Source organism: Ranitomeya variabilis, chromosome 1 (genome assembly GCF_051348905.1).
Source record: "Ranitomeya variabilis isolate aRanVar5 chromosome 1, aRanVar5.hap1, whole genome shotgun sequence".
In the NCBI taxonomy this organism is placed as follows: Eukaryota; Metazoa; Chordata; class Amphibia; order Anura; family Dendrobatidae; genus Ranitomeya; species Ranitomeya variabilis.
Window position 1 is genome coordinate 310,395,474 of NC_135232.1, and position 21,888 is coordinate 310,417,361.

General features: G+C 43.0%; 1 protein-coding gene across 9 annotated transcripts in view; it reads left to right on the plus strand.

Annotated features, from left to right (window-relative positions):
• EMID1 (EMI domain containing 1) overlaps positions 1 to 21,888 on the plus strand; it is a 224,204-nt gene that overhangs the window by 32,673 nt on the left and 169,643 nt on the right. For all 9 annotated transcript variants that reach the window (XM_077296678.1, XM_077296635.1, XM_077296653.1 and 6 more), the window contains exon 4: positions 6,011 to 6,100. In XM_077296678.1, the coding sequence (XP_077152793.1) occupies positions 6,011 to 6,100 (90 nt within the window). The remainder of the gene's footprint in view (positions 1 to 6,010; positions 6,101 to 21,888) is intronic.

Consider the following 21,888-nt stretch of genomic DNA (forward strand, 5'->3'; position numbering starts at 1 on the left):
GCGGCAGTGGGGGCGCTACACTTACTGGCCACCATATTCCTCTGTTCTTAGCGCCATTCCGGTCCTGCGCCACCATCTTGTGATCGCAACTTCTCACTGACCGGACATCAGAGATAAAAGTCACAAGTTCTCAATGCAATTCTATGAGATCCTTGTTCTGGCTGTCATAGACATACATTGAGTTATGACTTCTGGATCACTCCAGGAAACACTAAAGCGATCTTCAGGTCACAAACTGCTGAAGACCAACTGGATCGGCGCTGATAAAAGCTAAAGATGGCAGCTGGTAAGTAGAAGACTAGAGGCAGGGTACTTGGATTAGTAGCACCACTCCAGCACTACAATAAAAAAGCACTTGAGTGGTTCTTTAAAGCAGTAATATATTCTGCTTTCAAATACAATTTGTATATTACATTTTCATGTGGTCAACATAGAAATGACCTACAGTATACGTCAACTGTACAGTGCTCATAAGTTGAATTACTGGTACAGTAAGGCCTACCACTTAATTATCACAGTGGATGGTGGCAGAGAAAAGTGAAGGGGCAACAGGAAAGCTAAGGGCAGGTCACCAGCAGATCAAGGACTGAAGGAACAGAGGAAGGTCAGAGGAGGGTTCAAAACAATCAAAAACTTTTGATGTGGTGTTTCATGCCCTGGACACACTTTCTAGTGAACATGATCACAGTGAATTCCAAATTTTATTTGAAGCTGCATGTTTAGCCCGTTGGCCATGATAACACTTGACAGTGGGCAGAGTGGACAACTGAACCCTAGGTGTTTAGTGGCTCTCTAGTGCTGCCAATAATCTAGCGTAGTGAGCAAAAATGAGATTAAGAAGATATAAAACTGACCTACTGTAAATTTAAAATGTACGCACTGTCTAATAAAATAATTTTAATATGCAACCATATAGTTATGTTTGAAAATTCTAGAACACTTTAATATTGCTAAGTTTTCTGTATTCATAGTCATTTGTTCCAAGTAGTCACGATTCAATCCTAGAGGTGCGAGAGACCTTGTACTCTATCATACGGTGCATTTTATGGGCGTTGTACAGTTTGGCAAAACAACTGTGTCTCTTCCTGGCTGTGACAGAAGGAAGATGTAAATCTACAGCAGATCTAAGATTATTTCAGTCCCTGTGAACTGTGCCCTTCGTGCTGGATCTCATAGTTTCCTAACATAGCACAATATACAACACTAGCATCTCCCGAGGGGAACATCGGGTGAAGGGTGCAGGAAAGATGGCATGATAAATGGCAAACAGGAACTTCCTCCGGTCACTCATTTAAATAGAAATTGTCACATTTTTTTAATTTATCCTAAAAAACTGTGTTATGAAGAACAATATAAACACAAATGCACGGTACATGTTATGGTCATATATGCAGTATATTTGTAAGAGGTGTGTAGATTCTGCATAGTAAATAGCCACATCACTATAAGTTGGAAGACACCGCTGCTTTTAGAGTCTCCTCTCTGGGTGGAGCCGAAGCACAGACACATAGTCTCTTAAAGGGTTAGCAAAGGCTGATTGGCTGCAGTGGTCGCGTGACATAGTAATGTCATGTCACCCTCCAGAAACAGCAACACTGACATTTCTGGAACGGCAATGCTGCGAGACATGAAGATACAGCACATTGTTTTAACTTTATATGGGTCCCTGAACTGATTAAGCAGTTCTCCTTTATTGGACAACCCCTTTAACATTTGTGGAATCCCAGTACCCTTCCTCCTGTTGCTGAGTGAAACAGTTGACGCATGGCAGTAGATTTGTTCCAGTGTGCCAGAACTACTTTGGGCACTGCACTATGACTTAGGAGATGTATAATACATTGCATGTGCGTACACCGAGGATTTATCGCAATTTGTACCAGTCCTATATAATCAAGGGAGAGCAAGGAAGCTCCACTTCTCCCTGAATCCATTCCAGTCCATGCTGAGGGGACATCATTCTCTACATATTCGCCTCCACGAAGGCGTGAAGCTTCAAACAGTCAGGAAAGATAAGGCTGAACAAGTGCTGTATGTCGGCATACTGGTTTTGCTATGTGCTTCCAGCCGGAAACCAGTTTCACGTGTCTGCCACGCAACTAGCTCCCTGGGATCTCAACTCGGGTGATATCTTCCTGCTCTCCTTATGAACAGGCCAAGCTCTCTCCAGTAATATGGGGTGACACACCACATTCGAATGTTTCCTCTATCCATTTTCTAGTCATGCGCTATATTAGGTAGCACAGTTCCTACCCTCTCTACGTGTCCTCTGCCACTGACCCCAAGTGAAGATGTTATAAAGCATCATCTAAATATTATTTATAGCAGCCCCAGCCATAAGTAATGGTTATGTCAGCATAACAACATCCAATATGTATGTGATCTAATTGAAATTCAGCAAGTTTGGATTTCTGAAGACTGTCTTGTTGCGTTTATAGTCACGTAGAGGTAACATCTCATGATGGGTAAAACTAGTGAGCTTTCTCAAGACCTTTGCAACCTTATTGTTGCAAAGCATACTGATGGCATTGGTTACAGAAGAATTTCTAAACTACTTAAGGTTCTAGTAAGCTATGTTGGGGCCATAATCTAAAGATGGAAAGAATATAATTTCACCATAAACTGGCTACGACCAGGTGCTCCCCGCAGGATTTCAGATAGAGGAGTGAAAAGAACTATATGAACAATTGTCCAAGAGCCAAGGACCACCTGTGCAGAGCTACAAAAAGACCTGGAATCAGCAGGTACAATTGTTTCAAAGAAAACTATAAGTAATACACTCAACCTCCATGGCATGTATGCATGCTCATCACATAAAACTACATTACTGAAAAAAAGCATGTTCGAGCACATTTAAAGTTTGCTCAACAACATTTAGACAAGCCAGTGAAATAATGGTAGAATATAGTCTGGTCAGATGAGACCAAAATTTAACTGTTTGAATGACATAATATGACATAATACACACCTTGTTTGCAGGCCAAAGGGCACTGCATATCACCCCAAAAACACCATACCAACAGTGAAGTTTGGAGGTGGGAACATCATGGTGTTGGGCTGTTTTTAAGTATGCGGCACGGGTAAACGTCATATGATTGAAGGAGAGATGAATGGACAGGTGTCCCGATACATACTTAATAAGAATCTACTGCCATCTACGAGGATGGTGAAAATGAAACGAGGGTGGACATTTCAGCAAGACAATGATCCCAAACACACAGCCAAGAAAACTCTCAACTAACTTCAGGGAAAGAAAATAAAGTTTCTAGAATGGCCCAGCCAATCACCTGACCTGAATGAGATAGAAAATTTATGGAAGGAACTAAAGCTCAGAGTTCATAGAAGGAGCCCATGGAAACTTCAGGATTTGAAGGGTGTTTGTGTTGAAGAATGAGACAAAACCACCCCTGAGCAATGCATGCTACTAGTTCCTCCATACAGGAGGCGTCTTCAAGCTGTCATCACCAACAAAGGCTTTTGTATGAAGTATTAAATAAGCATATTCAATATTTTTCCCTGTGTCATTTCTTATTGTTACACATAACTTTATTTATGGACATCTATGGTTTCATTTCTTTGCCTGTGTGTATTGGATGGGTTGTTACAGACATCTGGTGAGAAATTCATGTCAATAGAACCTTTAGAAATATATTTACTTAGAAAATTGGTGGCATGTTCAATACTTATTTAAGTCACTGCATATTCAAAATCAGCCATTCTAGTACATATTCCTTTGAGTCATGTTTTACAGCAGTCTTTACAGCCTTTAGGGCTAGGAAATTCTAATAGGAAACACCAATGCAGAAAATGGAAAACATGTGACTAACATAAACCATCGCCAAAGTTGGCTGTAGAGTACTGCTTTTCACATGAGTCTAGTAAGAAGGAGGAGGTAAGCCCATATATGCATATAGAACAGCATTAAATCTTTTTCAAAGGATTATGCCATATAGTAGAAGATTACTGAGGGTTTTATGTGTTTCACAGGGATTAGGTAAAGATTTGTACCTGTCACCCAGTAACACTAAGGGTCAGCATACAATATATGCAGGATTGCACTTGGTATGCACAAACAAGGAATATTCCCATTCCCTTAGGTATAGTCTTAACTAATAACACTTGTCACCATATGTTGATATATCTATACAGTCATATATTCAAAAAATGTTATAAATCGGTAATCAGATATCAGGTAATGACAATATATATTTTTTTACAATTGTCTTTTGCCTTCAAAACAGCATCAAACGGCCAATTCTTTTTGGTAGACTTGGAAGGGAGGCAGGAAGGCTGTTACAGTCATCTTGGAGAACTAACCACGGATCTTTTTTGGATGTAGTCTTGGGCAAAGAAGTATAAAGAAGAACAAGGAGTCACGACAGTGATGATATGGCCCCACAGAACTCTGATCTTAGCATCAGCGAATCTGGGTGGAATTGTATGAATAGACAGAAGGATTTGTGCAAGCCTACATCCACAGAAGATCTGTGGTTAGTTCTCCAAGATGTTTGAAACAATCTCCCTGCCGAGTTCCATCAAAAACTATGTGCAAGTGTACATAGAAGAATTGATGCTGTTTTGAAGGCAAAGGATGATCACACCAAATATTGATTTGATTTAGATTTATCTTTTGTTCACTCACTTTGTATTTTGAATTTTCATTTTGTCAATTGATGAAAAAAAACTATTAACACTTCTATTTTCAAAAGAATTCTTGCTTTGCGGCATTATTTTCACATCTGCCTAAAAATTTGGCTCAGGGCTGTGTGTATTTTTATATAAAAACTTACTTGTGCGTTGCTCTTGCTCAAGTCTTGAAAGGAAGACATATTGTAAGTAGAGTTGAGCAAATCTGTTCGGTTTTGGTCGCTGAATCTGAATTTGCCATATTCATGCAATATTGGTATCCTATTCGTGCAGAATGTATGTTTGATGATCGGTTGCAAACATATTCGGTAATTTCTACTCCCATTGACTCTAATGACGTTCGGCTGTGTTCGACCAATATTGCAAAAACAATATTTGCTGCCGATCGTATTCAGACCTAAATTTGAACAAATTCTCTCAACTCTAATTGTAAGCGCAAACTTTGCTCAAGCTCTATTCAAGAGTCTACATGAGAAAGAGGAAACACATGCAGTTGTCATGGGGCAATTAGAGAATGGGCTCAGCCCTGCTTGGTTCTATCCCTTTTGGTGGGAACTTGTACAAGACTCCCCTCTACAGATGAACAGATGAACTGCATTAATTTGAAATGCTAAGAGGGCAAGAAATTGGCCGAAAGGCCAAAAAAAAGGGGAAAAACAAGCATCAGGTCCGGGATAGCAAAACCATAGCTCCATAATGGGAACCTTTGTTTGATCTCTGCTATTTGGTCCATCTTCAAAATTACACCATGACTTTATCGTTAAAAAAAATGTAGGGCGCCTTGGACAATACAAAGATTCTATGTTGGTATTGCTAAGTATTTAATACTTTATATAGAATACTTTTGCCACACTGTATATTAGAATGTAGCTTTTAATGGTCACAAGCTTTTCTTTATGTTTTACAATGATTGGTTGACCACTTGCAATTTTTGCACTAGCCCCATTAATGTCTTCTTAGATGCTTCCTACTCCTTTACATTATTGAATGAATTATAACTACGGGCATGTAAAACCATTACATTAACAGTATAAAATTACCCGACACTGTATGAACTAAGCATGCAATCTCACCTTGCAATAATAGAAGTGTTGATATACTTGTTGGGTGGGAATTGATCTATTACAGAGCAATTCATGCTCATAATGGATTAAGTGGCAGTTTTGCTTATAAATATGATTTTGAAGCAGCCTAAGAGGCGCACAGCAAGTAACAACCATTAAACTTTAGAAAAGCAGGCTAAACTTGTGTGCACAGAACATAATAGCAATGTGACACACAACAAAGTAATTATACAGATTCTACCAAGTATAGGAAGTAGTAGGCTCAACTGCTAAATATAAAATGATTTTTTATTATTTTATAGGTCTTACCTCCTTGGCTGAGGTACAGGATGCTCCACGCACCAGTACTGTCATTCGAAAAATGCCTCCTAGAGAAGGAGCTAGCTTCTCAGGTAACAAATGCATGTAATGCAACAATGTAATTAATGTGATGGATGTTAAAATAAAATAAATAAAAAAACTAGGTTCTAATATTCACAGCAACATTGAGAAACAAAGGAGGGATGTGACAAGATGCCAATATCCCATCTTTACTACGAGAGACAGGAATGGGGTAGGGTAGGGTAGGGTGTAGAGGGCTTGAAGCCCTGGCAGTCCTGAATAGTTGGATCAGGGGCAGATATGTCATTGGTGCAATCTGTGCAGCTCCACAGGGGCCCAAGATGTAAGGGGGACACTTCTACATCCAAATCAGCAAGCAGTTTCAATCTTAGACACAAAGAGGGGCCCATATACTGGTCTTGCACAGGGGCCCTCTGAGTGGGATGTAGCAGAAAACAAAAACTGTTGGGGTGTACTATCTTGATAATTGTAACTCGGACTCCTCTATACTATGTATTCCACTGCTTGACACTTTGTCTGGAATAAACATTGGCATGTTTTGTTAAAAAAGAAAAAATGAGAACAGTAACAAAAAATATGAAATAAAAAAAATGTTGGGGCTGATTGACTCCAATAAGTAGATCCAACCGCAGGATAATAACTGGCAGGATTTTAGCGCTATGGTGCCCACAGCTCATTGTACATATGACATGGCACAGCATGGTGCCTACGGTCTACTATTTTCCGATGCTCATTATGGGTCACAGAAGTCTGTCCTGCTTTTAACCTTCCTATTTTCCAGACTGTTCTTGAGGTCAGATGGGGTTAAAAGCACAATTGACAAACTCTGCCAAGCCAGCTGGGACAGTGTGGGCAGCTGTGAGAGAATCAGCGGGAAAGCTACTTAACCCACTCAGAGCCACTTCCAACATGGCCCTTCATAGCTGAACTCTTTATTCTTCAGTATTGCCTATTGCCTGGGGCTGGCCAAAGAGAACAAAGGCAAAATCTGTGCCATAAATGGTTTCGGTGGCTCCTTTAGGTTCCTGCCTGAGAGACATGATGACATCACAATGTATAATAGGTCTGGTGTTGGCTCTTACCCATAGCCTTCTAGGGGTTGGAGTGGGGAGGGCCGGCGCTGCACAGTGCAATCCACTTGTTGCCGGAGCAACGACTGAAATGTGGCCAGGAAATGAGATGATTATAGGATGGCAAAAGAAGAGTGAAACGTATAGAACACTGGCAAATTAGTAATGGGAAGATTCCTGTAAAGGGGACAATAATTCAGCCATCACGCTGAAAAAAAAAGGTATATATTGTGCACGATGTGAAGCAATAAAGAAGTGAATAACAGCACAGGAGTGATAAATGAACTGAGGAAAACAACGTTAGTAAAACTAAACAGGCTGCAAACCAAGGACAGAACAGGAGAATAGGTCAGGAATGAGAAATGACTGCAGACAGAATGGATGGCAAGGCGGGCTTGAAGTAGTGATTGCATGAGCGAGAAGGGAGGGGTATGAGAAAGAAGTGGAGGGAATGAGGACGAGAAAGATTGAATTAAAAACATCTGTTATAATATGATGGAGGGGCCGACACACACAGCTCTGGAATTATGTGTGGATCGAGAAGGCAAGAACACAAACTCTACACACACACGCTGAAATTCTAGGAATCCTGCATTTTATTAATGGCTTTGTTCATATAACATGTGAGCCATAAAGTTGGTGAAAAAAAAAGCTGAAAACATAAGAATTTTTGGAAGAGGAAGTAAAGCAGTGGTTGTTTTTTTTCCCCTGGCATATCCAAATACAGGTGCTTCTCACAAAATTAGAATATCATCAAAAAGTTAATTTATTTAAGTTCTTCAATACAAAAGCGAAACTCATATATAGAATCATTACAAACAGCTGATCTATTTCAAGTGTTCATGTCAGTTAATGTTGATGATTATGGCTTACAGCCAGTGAAAACCCAAAAGTCATTACTAAATTACAATAATTAATAAAAAAACACCTGCAAAGGCTGCCTAAATGTTTAAAAAAGTCCCTTAGTCTGTTTCAGTAGGCTTCAGAATCATAGTGAAGACTGCTGACTTGACAGATCTCCAGGAGGCAGTAATTGACACACTCCACAAGGATGGTAAGCCACAAATGGTCATTGCTAAAGAAGCTGGCTGTTCACAGAGTGATTTGAAAAGGGCTGATGTTCAATCCAAAAGGTTAATAAACCTGAAACCTGAATATTTAAGAAAGTAAAATTGAGGTTTGGGGAGAATAACTATGTATGCAGAATTATTAGGCAACTATTATTGTTCAGAGTTATGTAACTAAATAAAAGATGTGTATTTTCCCTTTATTTTCAACTGTAAAAGTGAGAATAAAACCCAAACAACTCAAAATATACAAAAATAGCCCCCCTTCATTTCAACAACCACTACAGTATAAGCCTTCCATCTATGGAGTCTGTTAGATTATTAATCTGTTGACAATCAACTTTTTGAGCAGCACTAACCACAGCCTCCTAGACACTGTTCAGACAGGTGTACCGTTTTCCTTCACTGTAAGGGTCTAGGTCAGGTGAGGAAGGGGCCATGTCATTATTCTTTCATCTTTAAAGCCTTTACTGGCTAGCCAAGCAGTGAAGTACTTTCGATGCATGCAATGGAGCATTGTCCTGCATAAAAATCTTTGTCTTCATGAAATATACAGATTTTTTTCCTGTAACACTGCTTTAAGAAAGCGTCTTCTAAAAACTGCTAGTAGGTTCAGGAGATGATTCTGTTTCCATCTTCAACACGAAAAGGTCAAACTAGCTCATCTTTAATAATAACAGTCCATAGCAATACCCCACCTTGCTGGGGTTCAAGTTGAAGTGGAGGTCTGTGCCCGTTACTGATCCAGCCATGAACCCATCCATTTGGGCCATCAAGGGTATCTCTCATCTCATCAGTTCATAAAACTTTTGAAAAATCTGTCTTTTTTTGGCCCAGTCTTGATGTTTCAACTTCTGTGTCTTGCGCAGTGGTGGTCGGATTTTATCCTTTCTTACCTTGTCCATGTCTCTGAGCACTGAACACCTTGTATTTCTGGGCTCTCCATGAAGATTACAGTTCTGCAATATGACACGACTGGAGAATAATGGGTTCTTGGTGATTCATGTTTGATTCTTATTATTATTTTTGGTTCATTTTGCCTGAGGAAAACAATCTGCCTAATAATTCTGCACACCTTGATAAAGGGTGTTGATATCCTTAGGCCTCACTCCCGTCATTACACAAATACACATTATCTGATATTCTTCATTCAATAAGCTTTCAGGTTTATACAGTTTGGAGTTGGAAAATCTGAATAAAATGATAATATGGTCAAAATACTCAGTTGCCTAATAATTGTGCACATAGTGTATTATATGTGCAACCACTGCTTTACTTCCAAAATGTTTTGAGAATTTTTTTCAACATTATAGCAACATGTACATGTACCATGTTCCAAATAATAAAATGCAAATTGGATTTAAGTGTCATAAAGATTTAATTGTTTTGTTTCAAGTAAACTTGTGGATGGTATTGTGTCTCAGGGCTCAGTGGATCACTGAAATCAATCTTAAACACATGTGATAATTAGTTTTCCAGGTGATTCTAATTAAAGGAAAACTATTTAAAAATGATGTTCCACATTATTAAGCAGGCCACAGGTTTCAAGCAATATGGGAAATAAAAAGGATCTCTCTGCTTCTGAAAAGCGTTAAATAGTGCAATGCATTGGACAAGGTATGAAAACATTAGATATTTCACGAAAACTTAAGAGTGATCCTCATACTGTGAAGAGATTTGTGACTAAAACAGAGCACAGACAGAGTTCATGCAAATAAAGGCATAATGAGGAAGGTTTGTGCCAGGCAAATTAATTGGATTAAGAGAGCAGCTGCCAAAATACCATTACAAAGCAGCAAACAGTTATTTGAAGCTGCTGGTGCCTCTGGAGCCCCTCGAACCTCAAGGTGTAGGATCCTTCAAAGGCTTGCTGTGGTGCATAAACCTACTATTCAGCCACCCATAAACAGTGTTCACAAGCAGAAACGGTTGCAATGGGCCCAGACATACATGAAGACTAATTTTCAAATAGTCTTGTTTACTGATGAATGTCGAGCAACCCTGGATGGTCCAGATGGACGGAGTAGTGGATGGTTGGTGGATGGCCACCATGTCCCAACAAGGCTGCGACGTCAGCATGGAGGTGGAGGAGTCATGTTTTGGGCCTGAATCATGGGGAAACAGCTGGTAGGGCCCTTTAAGGTTCCTGAAGGTGTGAAAATGACCTCTGCTAAGTATACAGAGTTTCTGACTGACAACTTTCTTCCATGGTATAAAAAGCAGAAACGTGCCTTCAGGAGCAAAATCATCTTCATGCATGACAATGCACCATCTCATGCTGCAAAGAATACCTCTGAGTCATTGGCTGCTATGGGCATAAAAGGAGATAAACTGATGGTGTGGCCACCATCTTCCCCTGACCTCAACCCTATAGAGAATCTTTGGAGTATCATCAAGCAAAAGATCTATGAGGATGGGAGGCAGTTCACATCAAAACAGCAGCTCTGGGAGGCTAGTCTGACTTCATTCAAAGAAATACAAGCAGAAACTATCCAAAAACTCACAAGTTCAATGGTTGCAAGAATTGTGAAGGTGATATAAAAAAGGGGACCTATGTTAACATGTAACTTGGCCTGTTAGGATGTTTTGGAGTTAAATACCGTATATACTCGAGTATAAGCCGAGAATTTCAGCCCATTTTTTCAGGCTGAAATTGCCCCTCTCGGCTTATACTCGAGTCATTCCCAGGGGTCGGCAGGGGAGGGGGAGCGGCAGCTGTCTAATCATACTCACCTGCTCCTGGCGCGGTCCCTGCAATTCCTGGTTCTCCGGCACTGACAGCTTCTTCCTGTATTGAGCGGTCACATGGTACTGCTCATTACAGTAACGAATATGGACGCGACTCTACTCCCATAGGGGTGGAGCCGCATAGTCATTACTGTAATAAGCGGTACCATGTGACCGCTCAATACAGGAAGAAGCTGTCAGTGCCGGAGAAGCAGGGACTGCAGGGACCGCGCCAGGAGCAGGTGAGTATGGGGGCATTGCGCGATTTTCACCTGGCCGCGTTCCACCGCTAGGCGCCGCTCCGTCTTCTGCATCCTCTGCATTGACGCTCAGGTCAGAGGGCGTGATGATGTGTTAATGTGCGCCGCCCTCTGCCTGAACGTCAGTGCAGAGGAAGATGGAGCGGCGCCCAGCGGTGGACTATAGCAATTGCCAGGGGCCTGAGCGACGAGAGGTATGTGATTTTTTTTTTTTTAGTCGCAGCAATAGCATATGGGGCAAATGTGTCCATGGAGAATCTTATGGGGCCATAATCAGCATTTGTGCAGCATTGTATTGGGCAAATGTCTGTATGGAGCATCTTATAGGGCCATAATCAGCATTTGTGCAGCATTGTATGGGGAAAATGTGTCTATGAAGCATCTTATGGGGCCATAATCAGCATTTGTGCAGCATTGTATGGGGCAAATGTCTGTATGGAGCATCTTATGAGGCCATAATCAGCATTTGTGCAGCATTGTATGGGGCAAATATCTGTATGGAGCATCTTATGGGGCCATAATTAGCATTTGTGCAGCACTGTATGGGGCAAATGTGTCTATGGATATAGGGCCATAATCAGCATTTGTGCAGCATTGTATGGGGCAAATGTGTCTATGGAGCATCTTATGGGGCCATAATCAGCATTTGTGGAGCATTATATGGGGCAAATGTCTGTATGGAGCATCTTATGGGGTCATAATCAACATTTGTGCAGCATTATATGGGGCATATTTTAAAATGGAGCATCTTATGGGGCCCATCATGAACTGTATAGAGCATTATATGGGGCTCCTGATTCAATATGGATATTCAAAAACACTTAACCTACTGATGTCTCAATCAATTTTACTTTTATTGGTATCTATTTTTATTTTTGACATTTACCGGTAGCTGCTGCATTTTCCATCCTAGGCTTATACTCGAGTCATTAAGTTTTCCCAGTTTTTTGAGGCAAAATTAGGGGTCTCGGCTTATACTCGGGTCGGCTTATACTCGAGTATATACACTAGCTTTTTTGTTCAGTGAATGTGACCTCCTAATGCTGCAAATTCCACAAATGAGCATTTTCAGTTCTTTAAAACATATCAAATGTTTTGAAATTCTACTGTGCCTAATAATTTGGAACAGTGCATTTTGAGTTTTTATTCATTTTGAAGGTTATACTGTTATCATTCGGAGGTTTCTTCAATAAAATTCGATGTATACTCTAGCGGGTGATGATGACTTTTATTAGACTGACTGTCATTTGCACCAACCATTTAGGAAAATCGGAGAAAAATGTCATTTGCATAATAATTTGGAACATGGTATATATTGAATACACATTTTTTATGATACTTATATGATTGCATTAACATGTTTTATGAACATTTCATACTTCCTTTACGAAAGATCTAATTTAAAGACCTATGTAATACCTACAAGCTTAAAGTGTCTAAATATGAAGGCTGAAGCTGTACAACTGAATACTGTTCTGTGCGACCGTTACATGGCATGCATTTCTTATATTTACAGAATTGCTGAATCATAGTTTTTATTTTTTAACTTCATACATGAAAAACGTATCCATGATCCAAGTGCAGATTGTCTGTATGTCATCCATGGCTGACAGCAAGTATTCTTGCTGTGTGCATCATACTGTGAGATCATTGACTTCCATGTAGACAAGGGAGAGTCACAATATCCAGCATGTTGTTTACCACATAAAAAGCCTCTCAACAGAAATTGCTTTAATATTTTAATGGGCATGTTGCATTATTTAATGCAGAAACTCTGAATGGTTCGTATTCTCTCCAGCTTGAAAGTAGCTTGAGCTGAGCAGCTGAATGTGTTCGGATGGAATTGCTAATTCTCAGTGAAATCCTCATATTGCCTATATATATATATATATATATATATATATATATATATATATATATATATATATATATATATATATATATATACATATACAGTATATATACAACTTTTTGAAAAAATAATAACGGTTCTAACAAGTAAACTCAAATTATAATATAATATACTGGTAGAATACCTGCGGCATCGCTCGCAGAAAACATGTTCAACTGTTGGTTATGGTAGCTAAAGTAAACTTTTCAGTGTCACCTGAAGGAGCTCACATCTCAGTAATGAAAACCCCCTCACTGGCAGCCTTGTCTAGTTGCCCATAGCAACCAATCAGAGCTCAGCTTTCACTTTACCTCAGCAGCTTCAGTGATGAAAGCTCCCTGTATAGTAATAATAGTAATAATGACAATCCAAGCCAGAGCTGGTATGTCACTCTCCATAAGGAGAAACCTTACCCCTTAGACCCCAGTCCAGAGCCTCTCACCTAGCCAAATCAGTTCTCATGCTTCGCACTGACGAGGGCCAACAGCCCGAAACACCGTGTCTGCGAATTGAGATACTGATTTGGCTTTTATCCTAAGGCATATTGCAAGACTCGTTAAAGGGTTGATTGTGACTTATAGGATCGCTACTTCCAACAGGTGGCGCTATAGTTTTAGTCCTCTTTCTCTTTGAAGAGGCAATTTGTATATAATCTTACTATGAGGCATTTTTTGCCTGACCAATATCATACCTCCCAACTTTCAAAGAAGGGAAAGAGGGACACAGTCAGCAGCGCTACGCGCGCCGCGGCAATCTTTAGGCCACACCTCTGACCACACCCATTTCACAACTAGCCACGCCCCAACCACACCCATTTAGCACTTCTGATCACAATGTTTCGTAAACAATAATTATAAACAAAAAAATATGGCCACGCACGACGCTCCATACTGTACAATGGCCACACACGACGCTCCATACTGTACAATGGCCACACACGACGCTCCATACTGTACAATGGCCACGCACGACGCTCCATACTGTACAATGGCCACACACGACGCTCCATACTATACAATGGCCACACACAACGCTCCATACTGTACAATGGCCACGCACGACGCTCCATACTGTACAATGGCCACACACGACGCTCCATACTATACAATGGCCACACACAACGCTCCATACTGTACAATGGCCACGCACGACGCTCCATACTGTACAATGGCCACACACGACGCTCCATACTATACAATGGCCACACACAACGCTCCATACTGTACAATGGCCACACACAACGCTCCATACTGTACAATGGCCACGCACGACGCTCCATACTGTACAATGGCCACACACGACGCTCCATACTATACAATGGCCACACACAACGCTCCATACTGTACAATGGCCACACACAACGCTCCATACTGTACAATGGACACACATGACGCTCCATACTGTATAATGGCCACACATGACGCTCCATACTATACAATGGCCATTGGCCACATTATGCTCCATACTGCATAATGGCCCCACATGATGCTGCGTACAGTATACTTGCCCCACATGATGGTCCATACAGTATTATGACGCCACATGATGCTTTATACAGTATAATGGCCCCACACAATGCTGGGTGCAGTATAATGGCCACACATGGTTACCCCACCCCCATCATTGCCTTCTCCATCACTACACACAGACACCTTTCACCGCATTCCCTCGCAGCAGCCGGCAGCTTCCACTCCCACGGTGCTGAATGGTGTCATCCAGCTGCACCGCTGACTGCTCACGTCGCTGCAGCTGTGATACGCCACTGATAAAGACCTCTCCGTGTCTGCTGTGCCAGTCAGTGTCAGAGCGAGGAGCAATATCTGCTCCGATCCGACACAGCCAGCGTCCGCTCCATACACCTCGTACACATGCGACTCCGCTCCATACACCTCGTACACACACGACTCCGCTCCATACACCTTGCACATGCGGCTCCACTCCGTACACACACGGCTCCGCTCCGTACACCTCATACACACACGGCTCCTCCCCATACACCTTGTACACACACGGCTCCACTCCATACACTTAGTACACACATGGCTCCGCTCCATACACCTTATACATACACGGCTCCGCTCCGTACACCTCATACACACACGGCTCCTCTCCGTACACCTCGTACACACATGGCTCCGCTCCATACACCTCGTACACACACGACTGCGCTCCATACACCTCGTACACACATGGCTCCGCTCCGTACACTTCGCACACACACGGCTCCACTCCGTACACCTCGTACACACACGGCTCCGCTCCATACACTTAGTACACACATGGCTCCGCTCCATACACCTTATACATACACGGCTCCGCTCCGTACACCTCATACACACACGGCTCCTCTCCGTACACCTCGTACACACATGGCTCCGCTCCATACACCTCGTACACACACGACTGCGCTCCATACACCTCGTACACACATGGCTCCGCTCCATACACCTCGCACACACACGGCTCCACTCCGTACACCTCGTACACACACGGCTCCGCTCCGTACACCTCATACACATACAGCTCCTCTCCATACATCTCGTACACACACGGCTCCACTCCATACACCTCGTACACACATGGCTCCGCTCCATACACCTCGTACACACACGACTGCGCTCCATACACCTTGCACATGCTGCTCCGCTCCGTACACCTCGCACACACACACGGCTCCAGTCCGTACACCTCGTACACACACGGCTCCGCTCCGTACACATTGCACACGCTGCTCCGCTCCGTACACATTGCACACACACGGCTCAGCTCCATACACCTTATACACACACGGCTCCGCTCCGTACACCTCGTACACACACGGCTCCGCTCCGTACACCTCATACACACACGGCTCTGCTCCATACACATTGCACACGCTGCTCTGCTCTGTACACATTGCACACACACGGCTCAGCTCCATACACCTTATACACACACGGCTCCGCTCCGTACACCTCGTACACACACGGCTCCGCTCCATACACATTGCACACGCTGCTCCACTCCGTATACCTTGTACACACATGGCTCCGCTCCGTACACCTCGTACACACACGGCTCTGCTCCGTACACCTCATACACACACGGCTCCGCTCCATACACATTGCACACGCTGCTCCGCTCCGTACACATTGCACACACACGGCTCAGCTCCATACACCTTATACACACACGGCTCCGCTCCGTACACCTCGTACACACACGGCTCCGCTCCGTACACCTCATACACACACGGCTCCGCTCCATACACACTGCACACGCTGCTCTGCTCTGTACACATTGCACACACACGGCTCAGCTCCATACACCTTATACACACACGGCTCCGCTCCGTACACCTCGTACACACACGGCTCCGCTCCATACACATTGCACACGCTGCTCCACTCCGTATACCTTGTACACACATGGCTCTGCTCCGCACACCTCGTATACACGCTGCTCCGCTCCGTACACCTCGTAAACACGACTCTGCTCCATACACCTTTCACACGCTGCTCCGATCCATACACCTTGTACACACACGGCTCTGCTACATTACAGTGTCAGACTGTCACAGCGGCTTTGGCTTAGCCCTTTTTATGCGTGGGGAAATAGCAGTCACAATAGCGTCGTGTCGTCACCCTCTCCCAGGGAGCTGCAGCTGCTCCTCCTCAAATGCACTGACTGGAGACAGACGTGTCAGTGAGTCATCGATCTGTGACATCGACTACTCACTCACACTGGGCGCTCTGCAATAAGATAACACAGCAGTGAGCACTGAGCAGCCGAGGCAAACAGAGGGAGGCTGTGAGTGGACGTCCCACCCTGCTCAGCCCCACTCATTCCACACATGATTACTAGCAGCCAGGCATTATAATTAGCAGCTCCAGTCCACTCACACTGGTCTGCTGCTTACATTCATGCCGCCGGCGCCCAGGCTGTGTTCGGCTGTTACTACGTACCTCAAACTAGAAGTGAGTCCCCTCTCTCTCCCTCTCTGAACAGTGACACTGGGAGACTCAGGAACATGGGGAAGGGGCGTGGCCTAACAAAAGGGGGTGTGACGGGAGTTCTCCTGTTGTCTCCCGGGATGAGAGCGTCCTGCGCTGGACAGCGGGGCAAAGAATCAAATCCGGGACAATCCCGCACAATGAGGGACGGTTGGGAGCTATGCCAATATTGCTGCTCAGTAATGTTCGTCCGTGTGCGTAGGGTGCATCCAGTGGTATTTGTGGGGTGGTGGTTGTGTTGTGTGTGCCAAGAGTGGTCTGGTGTTTGTGTGGTGTATTGTGGCATTTGTGTGGTGTTGTGCTTGTGTGTGTGTGTGTATGTGGTGTGCATGTGGTATTTATGGGGTGTTGTGGTATTTGTGGGGTGGTAGTTGTGTTGTGTGTGCCTAGAGTGGTCTGGTGTTTGTGTGGTGTGATGTGGCATTTATGTGGTGTTGTGCTTGTGTGTGTGTGTGTGTGGTGTGCATGTGGTATTTATGGGGTGTTGTGGTATTTGTGGGGTGGTGTTTGTATTGTGTGTGTCTAGAGTGGTCTGGTGTTTGTGTGGTGTATTGTGGCATTTGTGTGGTGTTGTGCTTGTGGGTTGGTGAATATGTGCTGTCTGTGTGATGTTTGTATGGTGTTTGTGAAATGTTTGTGTGTTGTGCGTGGTGGTGCGGCCCCTTTAGCAGCGACTCTTTGGGCCATCGCTAAAATCCGTCCCTGTCAGTCACAACTGTTGTTTTCCCCGCAGCACTTTTACTTTCACCTTCACATTTCTCCATTATATGTATAGGGCCTAACTTCGGGGGCCCCAATCTCATGACGGGTGGAGGCTAGCGAGATTTAACGTGCACAGTATTCTGCTCCTGTGAGTGGAGAGGAGGGTGGAGAGGGGGCATGCCAAATTTCACCCAAATCGGGCCAGAACTGTGGATCTGTATTGAGCGGGCTACTACAAATTTCACATTTCCCCATTATATGTATAGGGCCTAACTTCGGGGTCCCCAATCTCTTGACGGGGGGAGCTAGCGAGATGTAACGTGTGCAGTATTCGGCTCCTGTAGGTGGAGAGGGGGCGTGCCAAATTTCACCCAAATAGGGAGAGAACTGTGGATTGGTATAGAGCTGGCTACTACAGATTTTGAGTTTTATATACAGTACAGACCAAAAGTTTGGACACACCTTCTCATTTAAAGATTTTTCTGTATTTTCATGACTATGAAAATTGTAAATTCACACTGAAGGCATCAAAACTATGATTTAACACATGTGGAATTATATACTTAACAAAGAAGTGTGAAACAACTGAAAAGATGTCTTATATTCTAGGTTCTTCAAAGTAGCCACCTTTTGCTTTGATGACTGCTTTGCACACTCTTGGCATTCTCTAGATGAGCTTCAAGAGGTAGCACACATCCGGAATCTCCGCACCCCATTCATAGGGCCCTGCTATTGCAGCTTCGCCGCAAGGTAAACAGACATGCTGCGTTCTAAAAAGACGCGCCACATGTCCGTAAATGCAGGGCCGCCGGATGCGTGTTCGCACGCATAGTGGAGACAGGATTTCAATCCCCTCCACTATGCTGTAACATCTGGGCGCTGCGGGTTGAATGCTGCGGTTGTACACGGCGTTCAATCTGCAGCTATTCCGGATGTATTCCGGCCCGTGGACACATACCCTTATTGTGCCCATCCTGAGATCTCAATCTGGGAACTCTGCTTCAGGAAAATGGCCACCTCGATCTCAATCTGCGCACCCGCGGCCTCCCGCAGCCATTTTCCTGAAGCCCCGGAAAGCAGAGAACTCAATCTGTGCACACGCGGCCTCAGGAACATGGCCGCCGCCACCGAGAAACCCGTGATTCACCCGGCTCTGCTCTCCGTGGACACCAGGCCGCGGCTTCACCTCACGTGAGGAAGGGACCCTGCTCAGGTGCACGCCGTACCACTCACCGCACCTCAGCATCACCGCACCTCTGCCGCCGCCACCACACCACACCACTGCCGCAACCAACCGGTAAGCCTGTGTTCAAACTATAAGATGCACCCCCCATTTTCCTCACAATTGTTTTGGGGAATAAGTGCGTGTTATAGTCCGAAAAATACTGTACCAACATCTACAACTGCTTGTTTCTGGAAAACACACATGGCGTCAAAATCGTCACTACACCTGTAGATAGATAAATTCCCAAATAGGTATAATTTCCCAAATGGGGTCACTTGAGAGGGGGATTCTGCTTTTCTAGCACTCAGGGGCTCTGTATATGGAGTCCTTCTGTTGAGGGAGGATCTAAAGTGATCCTTCACGGTTAACTCAGTGATTTACAAATTAATCTACAGGGCGTTGCCAGCAACTGAAAATGACCAGACGGAGACGTGTGTCTCTGTTTGGGGGATCAAGCAGATCTCTGAGCCCCCGTTTATTGTGTATCACTTTTTCATAATCATAGAAATTATACTTCAACCAATCAGCATAAGAACACGCTCACAGTTCTTAACCTATAAGAATGCAGGAACAGTCTGTACGTCAAAGTCTTGTAGAACAATACACCCTCAGTCTCATGTCCTGTCCAGATTGCAACAATCAAGGTCTCATAACAGCTGTGAACTTTAGCCTAGTAACAAAATGTATCTTAAAACAGCAAAATGGAGTCGAAAAGCACAAAATGGAGAATCTTTCTTAATTTGTTCCTTCACACTTCAACTATTTTAGGAAAATCTGCACTCCAGGAGGCAAATAGTGCTCCATTCTCCTGAGTCTCTCCGTGTGGCTAAGCAGTACTGTACAGCTATATATAGGGTATTTCTACATTCAGCAGAAATTGCGGAACAAATTTTGGTGCCATTTTTACCCATTTAACAGTGTGAAAATTTAAAATTTTGGGCTAACGCACAATCTTTGTGGTAAAAATGTAAATTATTTTTTCATCACTGTCCAATGGTATACAATTCTGTGACACCTGTGATCACTGCACCCCTAGAGGAATTCACTGAAAGGTGTAGTTTGTAAAATGGGGTCACTTACATGGGCTTCTGCTGTGTTGGCACCTCAGGGGCTCTGTCAATGTGACATGGCACCCTCAAACCAGTGCAGCAAAATCTGCGCTGCAATATGGCACTCCTTCACTTCTGAGCTTTGCACTGTGCCTCAAAAGTAGTTTTCGACTACATATGGGATATCGGTAAACTCAGAAGAAATTGCACAACAGATTTTGGGGTCCATTTTCTCCTGTGAAAATGCAAAATTTGGGGCTAAAAAAAACATTTCTGTGGGAAAAATTATATATTTTTTAAAATGTTCTACGTTATAAACTTTTGTGAAGCCTCTGAGGTTTCAAGGTGCTCAATACACCTCTAGATAAGTTCCCTGAGGGGTCTAGTTTCCAAAATGGTGTCACTTGTGGGGGATTTCCACTGTTTAGGCACAACAGGGGACTCACCAAATGCGACATGTCGTCTGCTAATTATGCCAGCAAATTTTACATTGAAAAAAATCAAATGGCGCTCCTTCCCTTACAAGCCCTGCAGTGCACCCAAACAGTGGTTTTCCCTCAAATATGGGGTATTGACATGATCAGGAGAAATTGCACAACAAATGGTATGGTGCAATTTCTCCAGTTACCCTTATGAAAATGGAAAATTTGGAGCTAAAAAACATTTTTGTGGAAAAATGTGATTTTTAAATTTTTATTGCTCATCATTATAAACTTCTGTGAAGCACCTGGGGGTTCAAGATGCTTAATGCACATCTAGATAAGTTCCCTGCAGGTTCCAAAATGGTGTCACTTTTTGGGGGTTACCACTGTTTAGGCACATCATGGGCTCTCCAAGCATGACATGGCATCCACTAATTATTCCAGCAAATTTTGCATTAAAAAAGTAAAATGGCGCTCCTTCCCTTCCAAGGCCTGCCATGCACACAAACAGTAGTTTTCCTTCACATATTGGGTATCGGCGTACTCAGAAGAAATTGCACAACAAATTTTATGGTGCAATTTCTCCAATTACCCTTATGAAAATTCAAAGTTTGGAGCAAAAAAACATTTTTGTTGGAAAAGAAAAATGTTATTTTTTTTTGTAATTTTCATGGCTCTACGTTATAAACTTCTGTGAAGTACCTGGTGGTTCACGGTGCTCAATACACATCTAGATAAGTTCCCTGAGGGGTATAGTTTCCAAAATGGTGTCACTTGTTGGGGGTTTCCACTGTTTAGGCACATCAGGGGCTCTCCAAATGCGACATGGCGTCCGCTAATTATTCCAACAAATTTTGCATTAAAATCAAATGGTGCTCCTTCCCTTCCATGCCTGCCATGCACCCAAACAGTAGTTTTCCTCCACATATTGGGTATCGGCTTGCTCAGAAGAAATTGCACAAGAAAGTGCATGGTCTATTCTCTCCTGTCCTGTTACCTTTGTGAAAGTTATGAAAAATTGGGTCTAAAGGTAAATTTTTGTGAAAAAAGTTAAATGTTTTTTTTTCCTTCCACATTCCATTAATTCCTGTGAAGCGCCTGAAGGGTTAATAAACATCTTGAATGTGGTTTGCATCTTGGGGGGTGCAGTTTTTAGAATGGTGTCACTTTTGGGTATTTTCTGTCATATAGGTCCTTCAAAGTCACTTCAAATGTGATGTGGTCCCTAAAAAAATGGATTTGTAAATGTAGTTGTAAAAATGAGAAATCACTAGTCAACGTTTAACCCTTATAACTTCATAATAAAAAATATATATATTTCAAAAATTGTGCTGATGTGAAGTAGATATGTGGAAAATGTTATTTATTAACCATTTTGGGTAACATAACTGACTTACGATAATAAAAATTAAAAGTTTGAAAATTGCGAAATT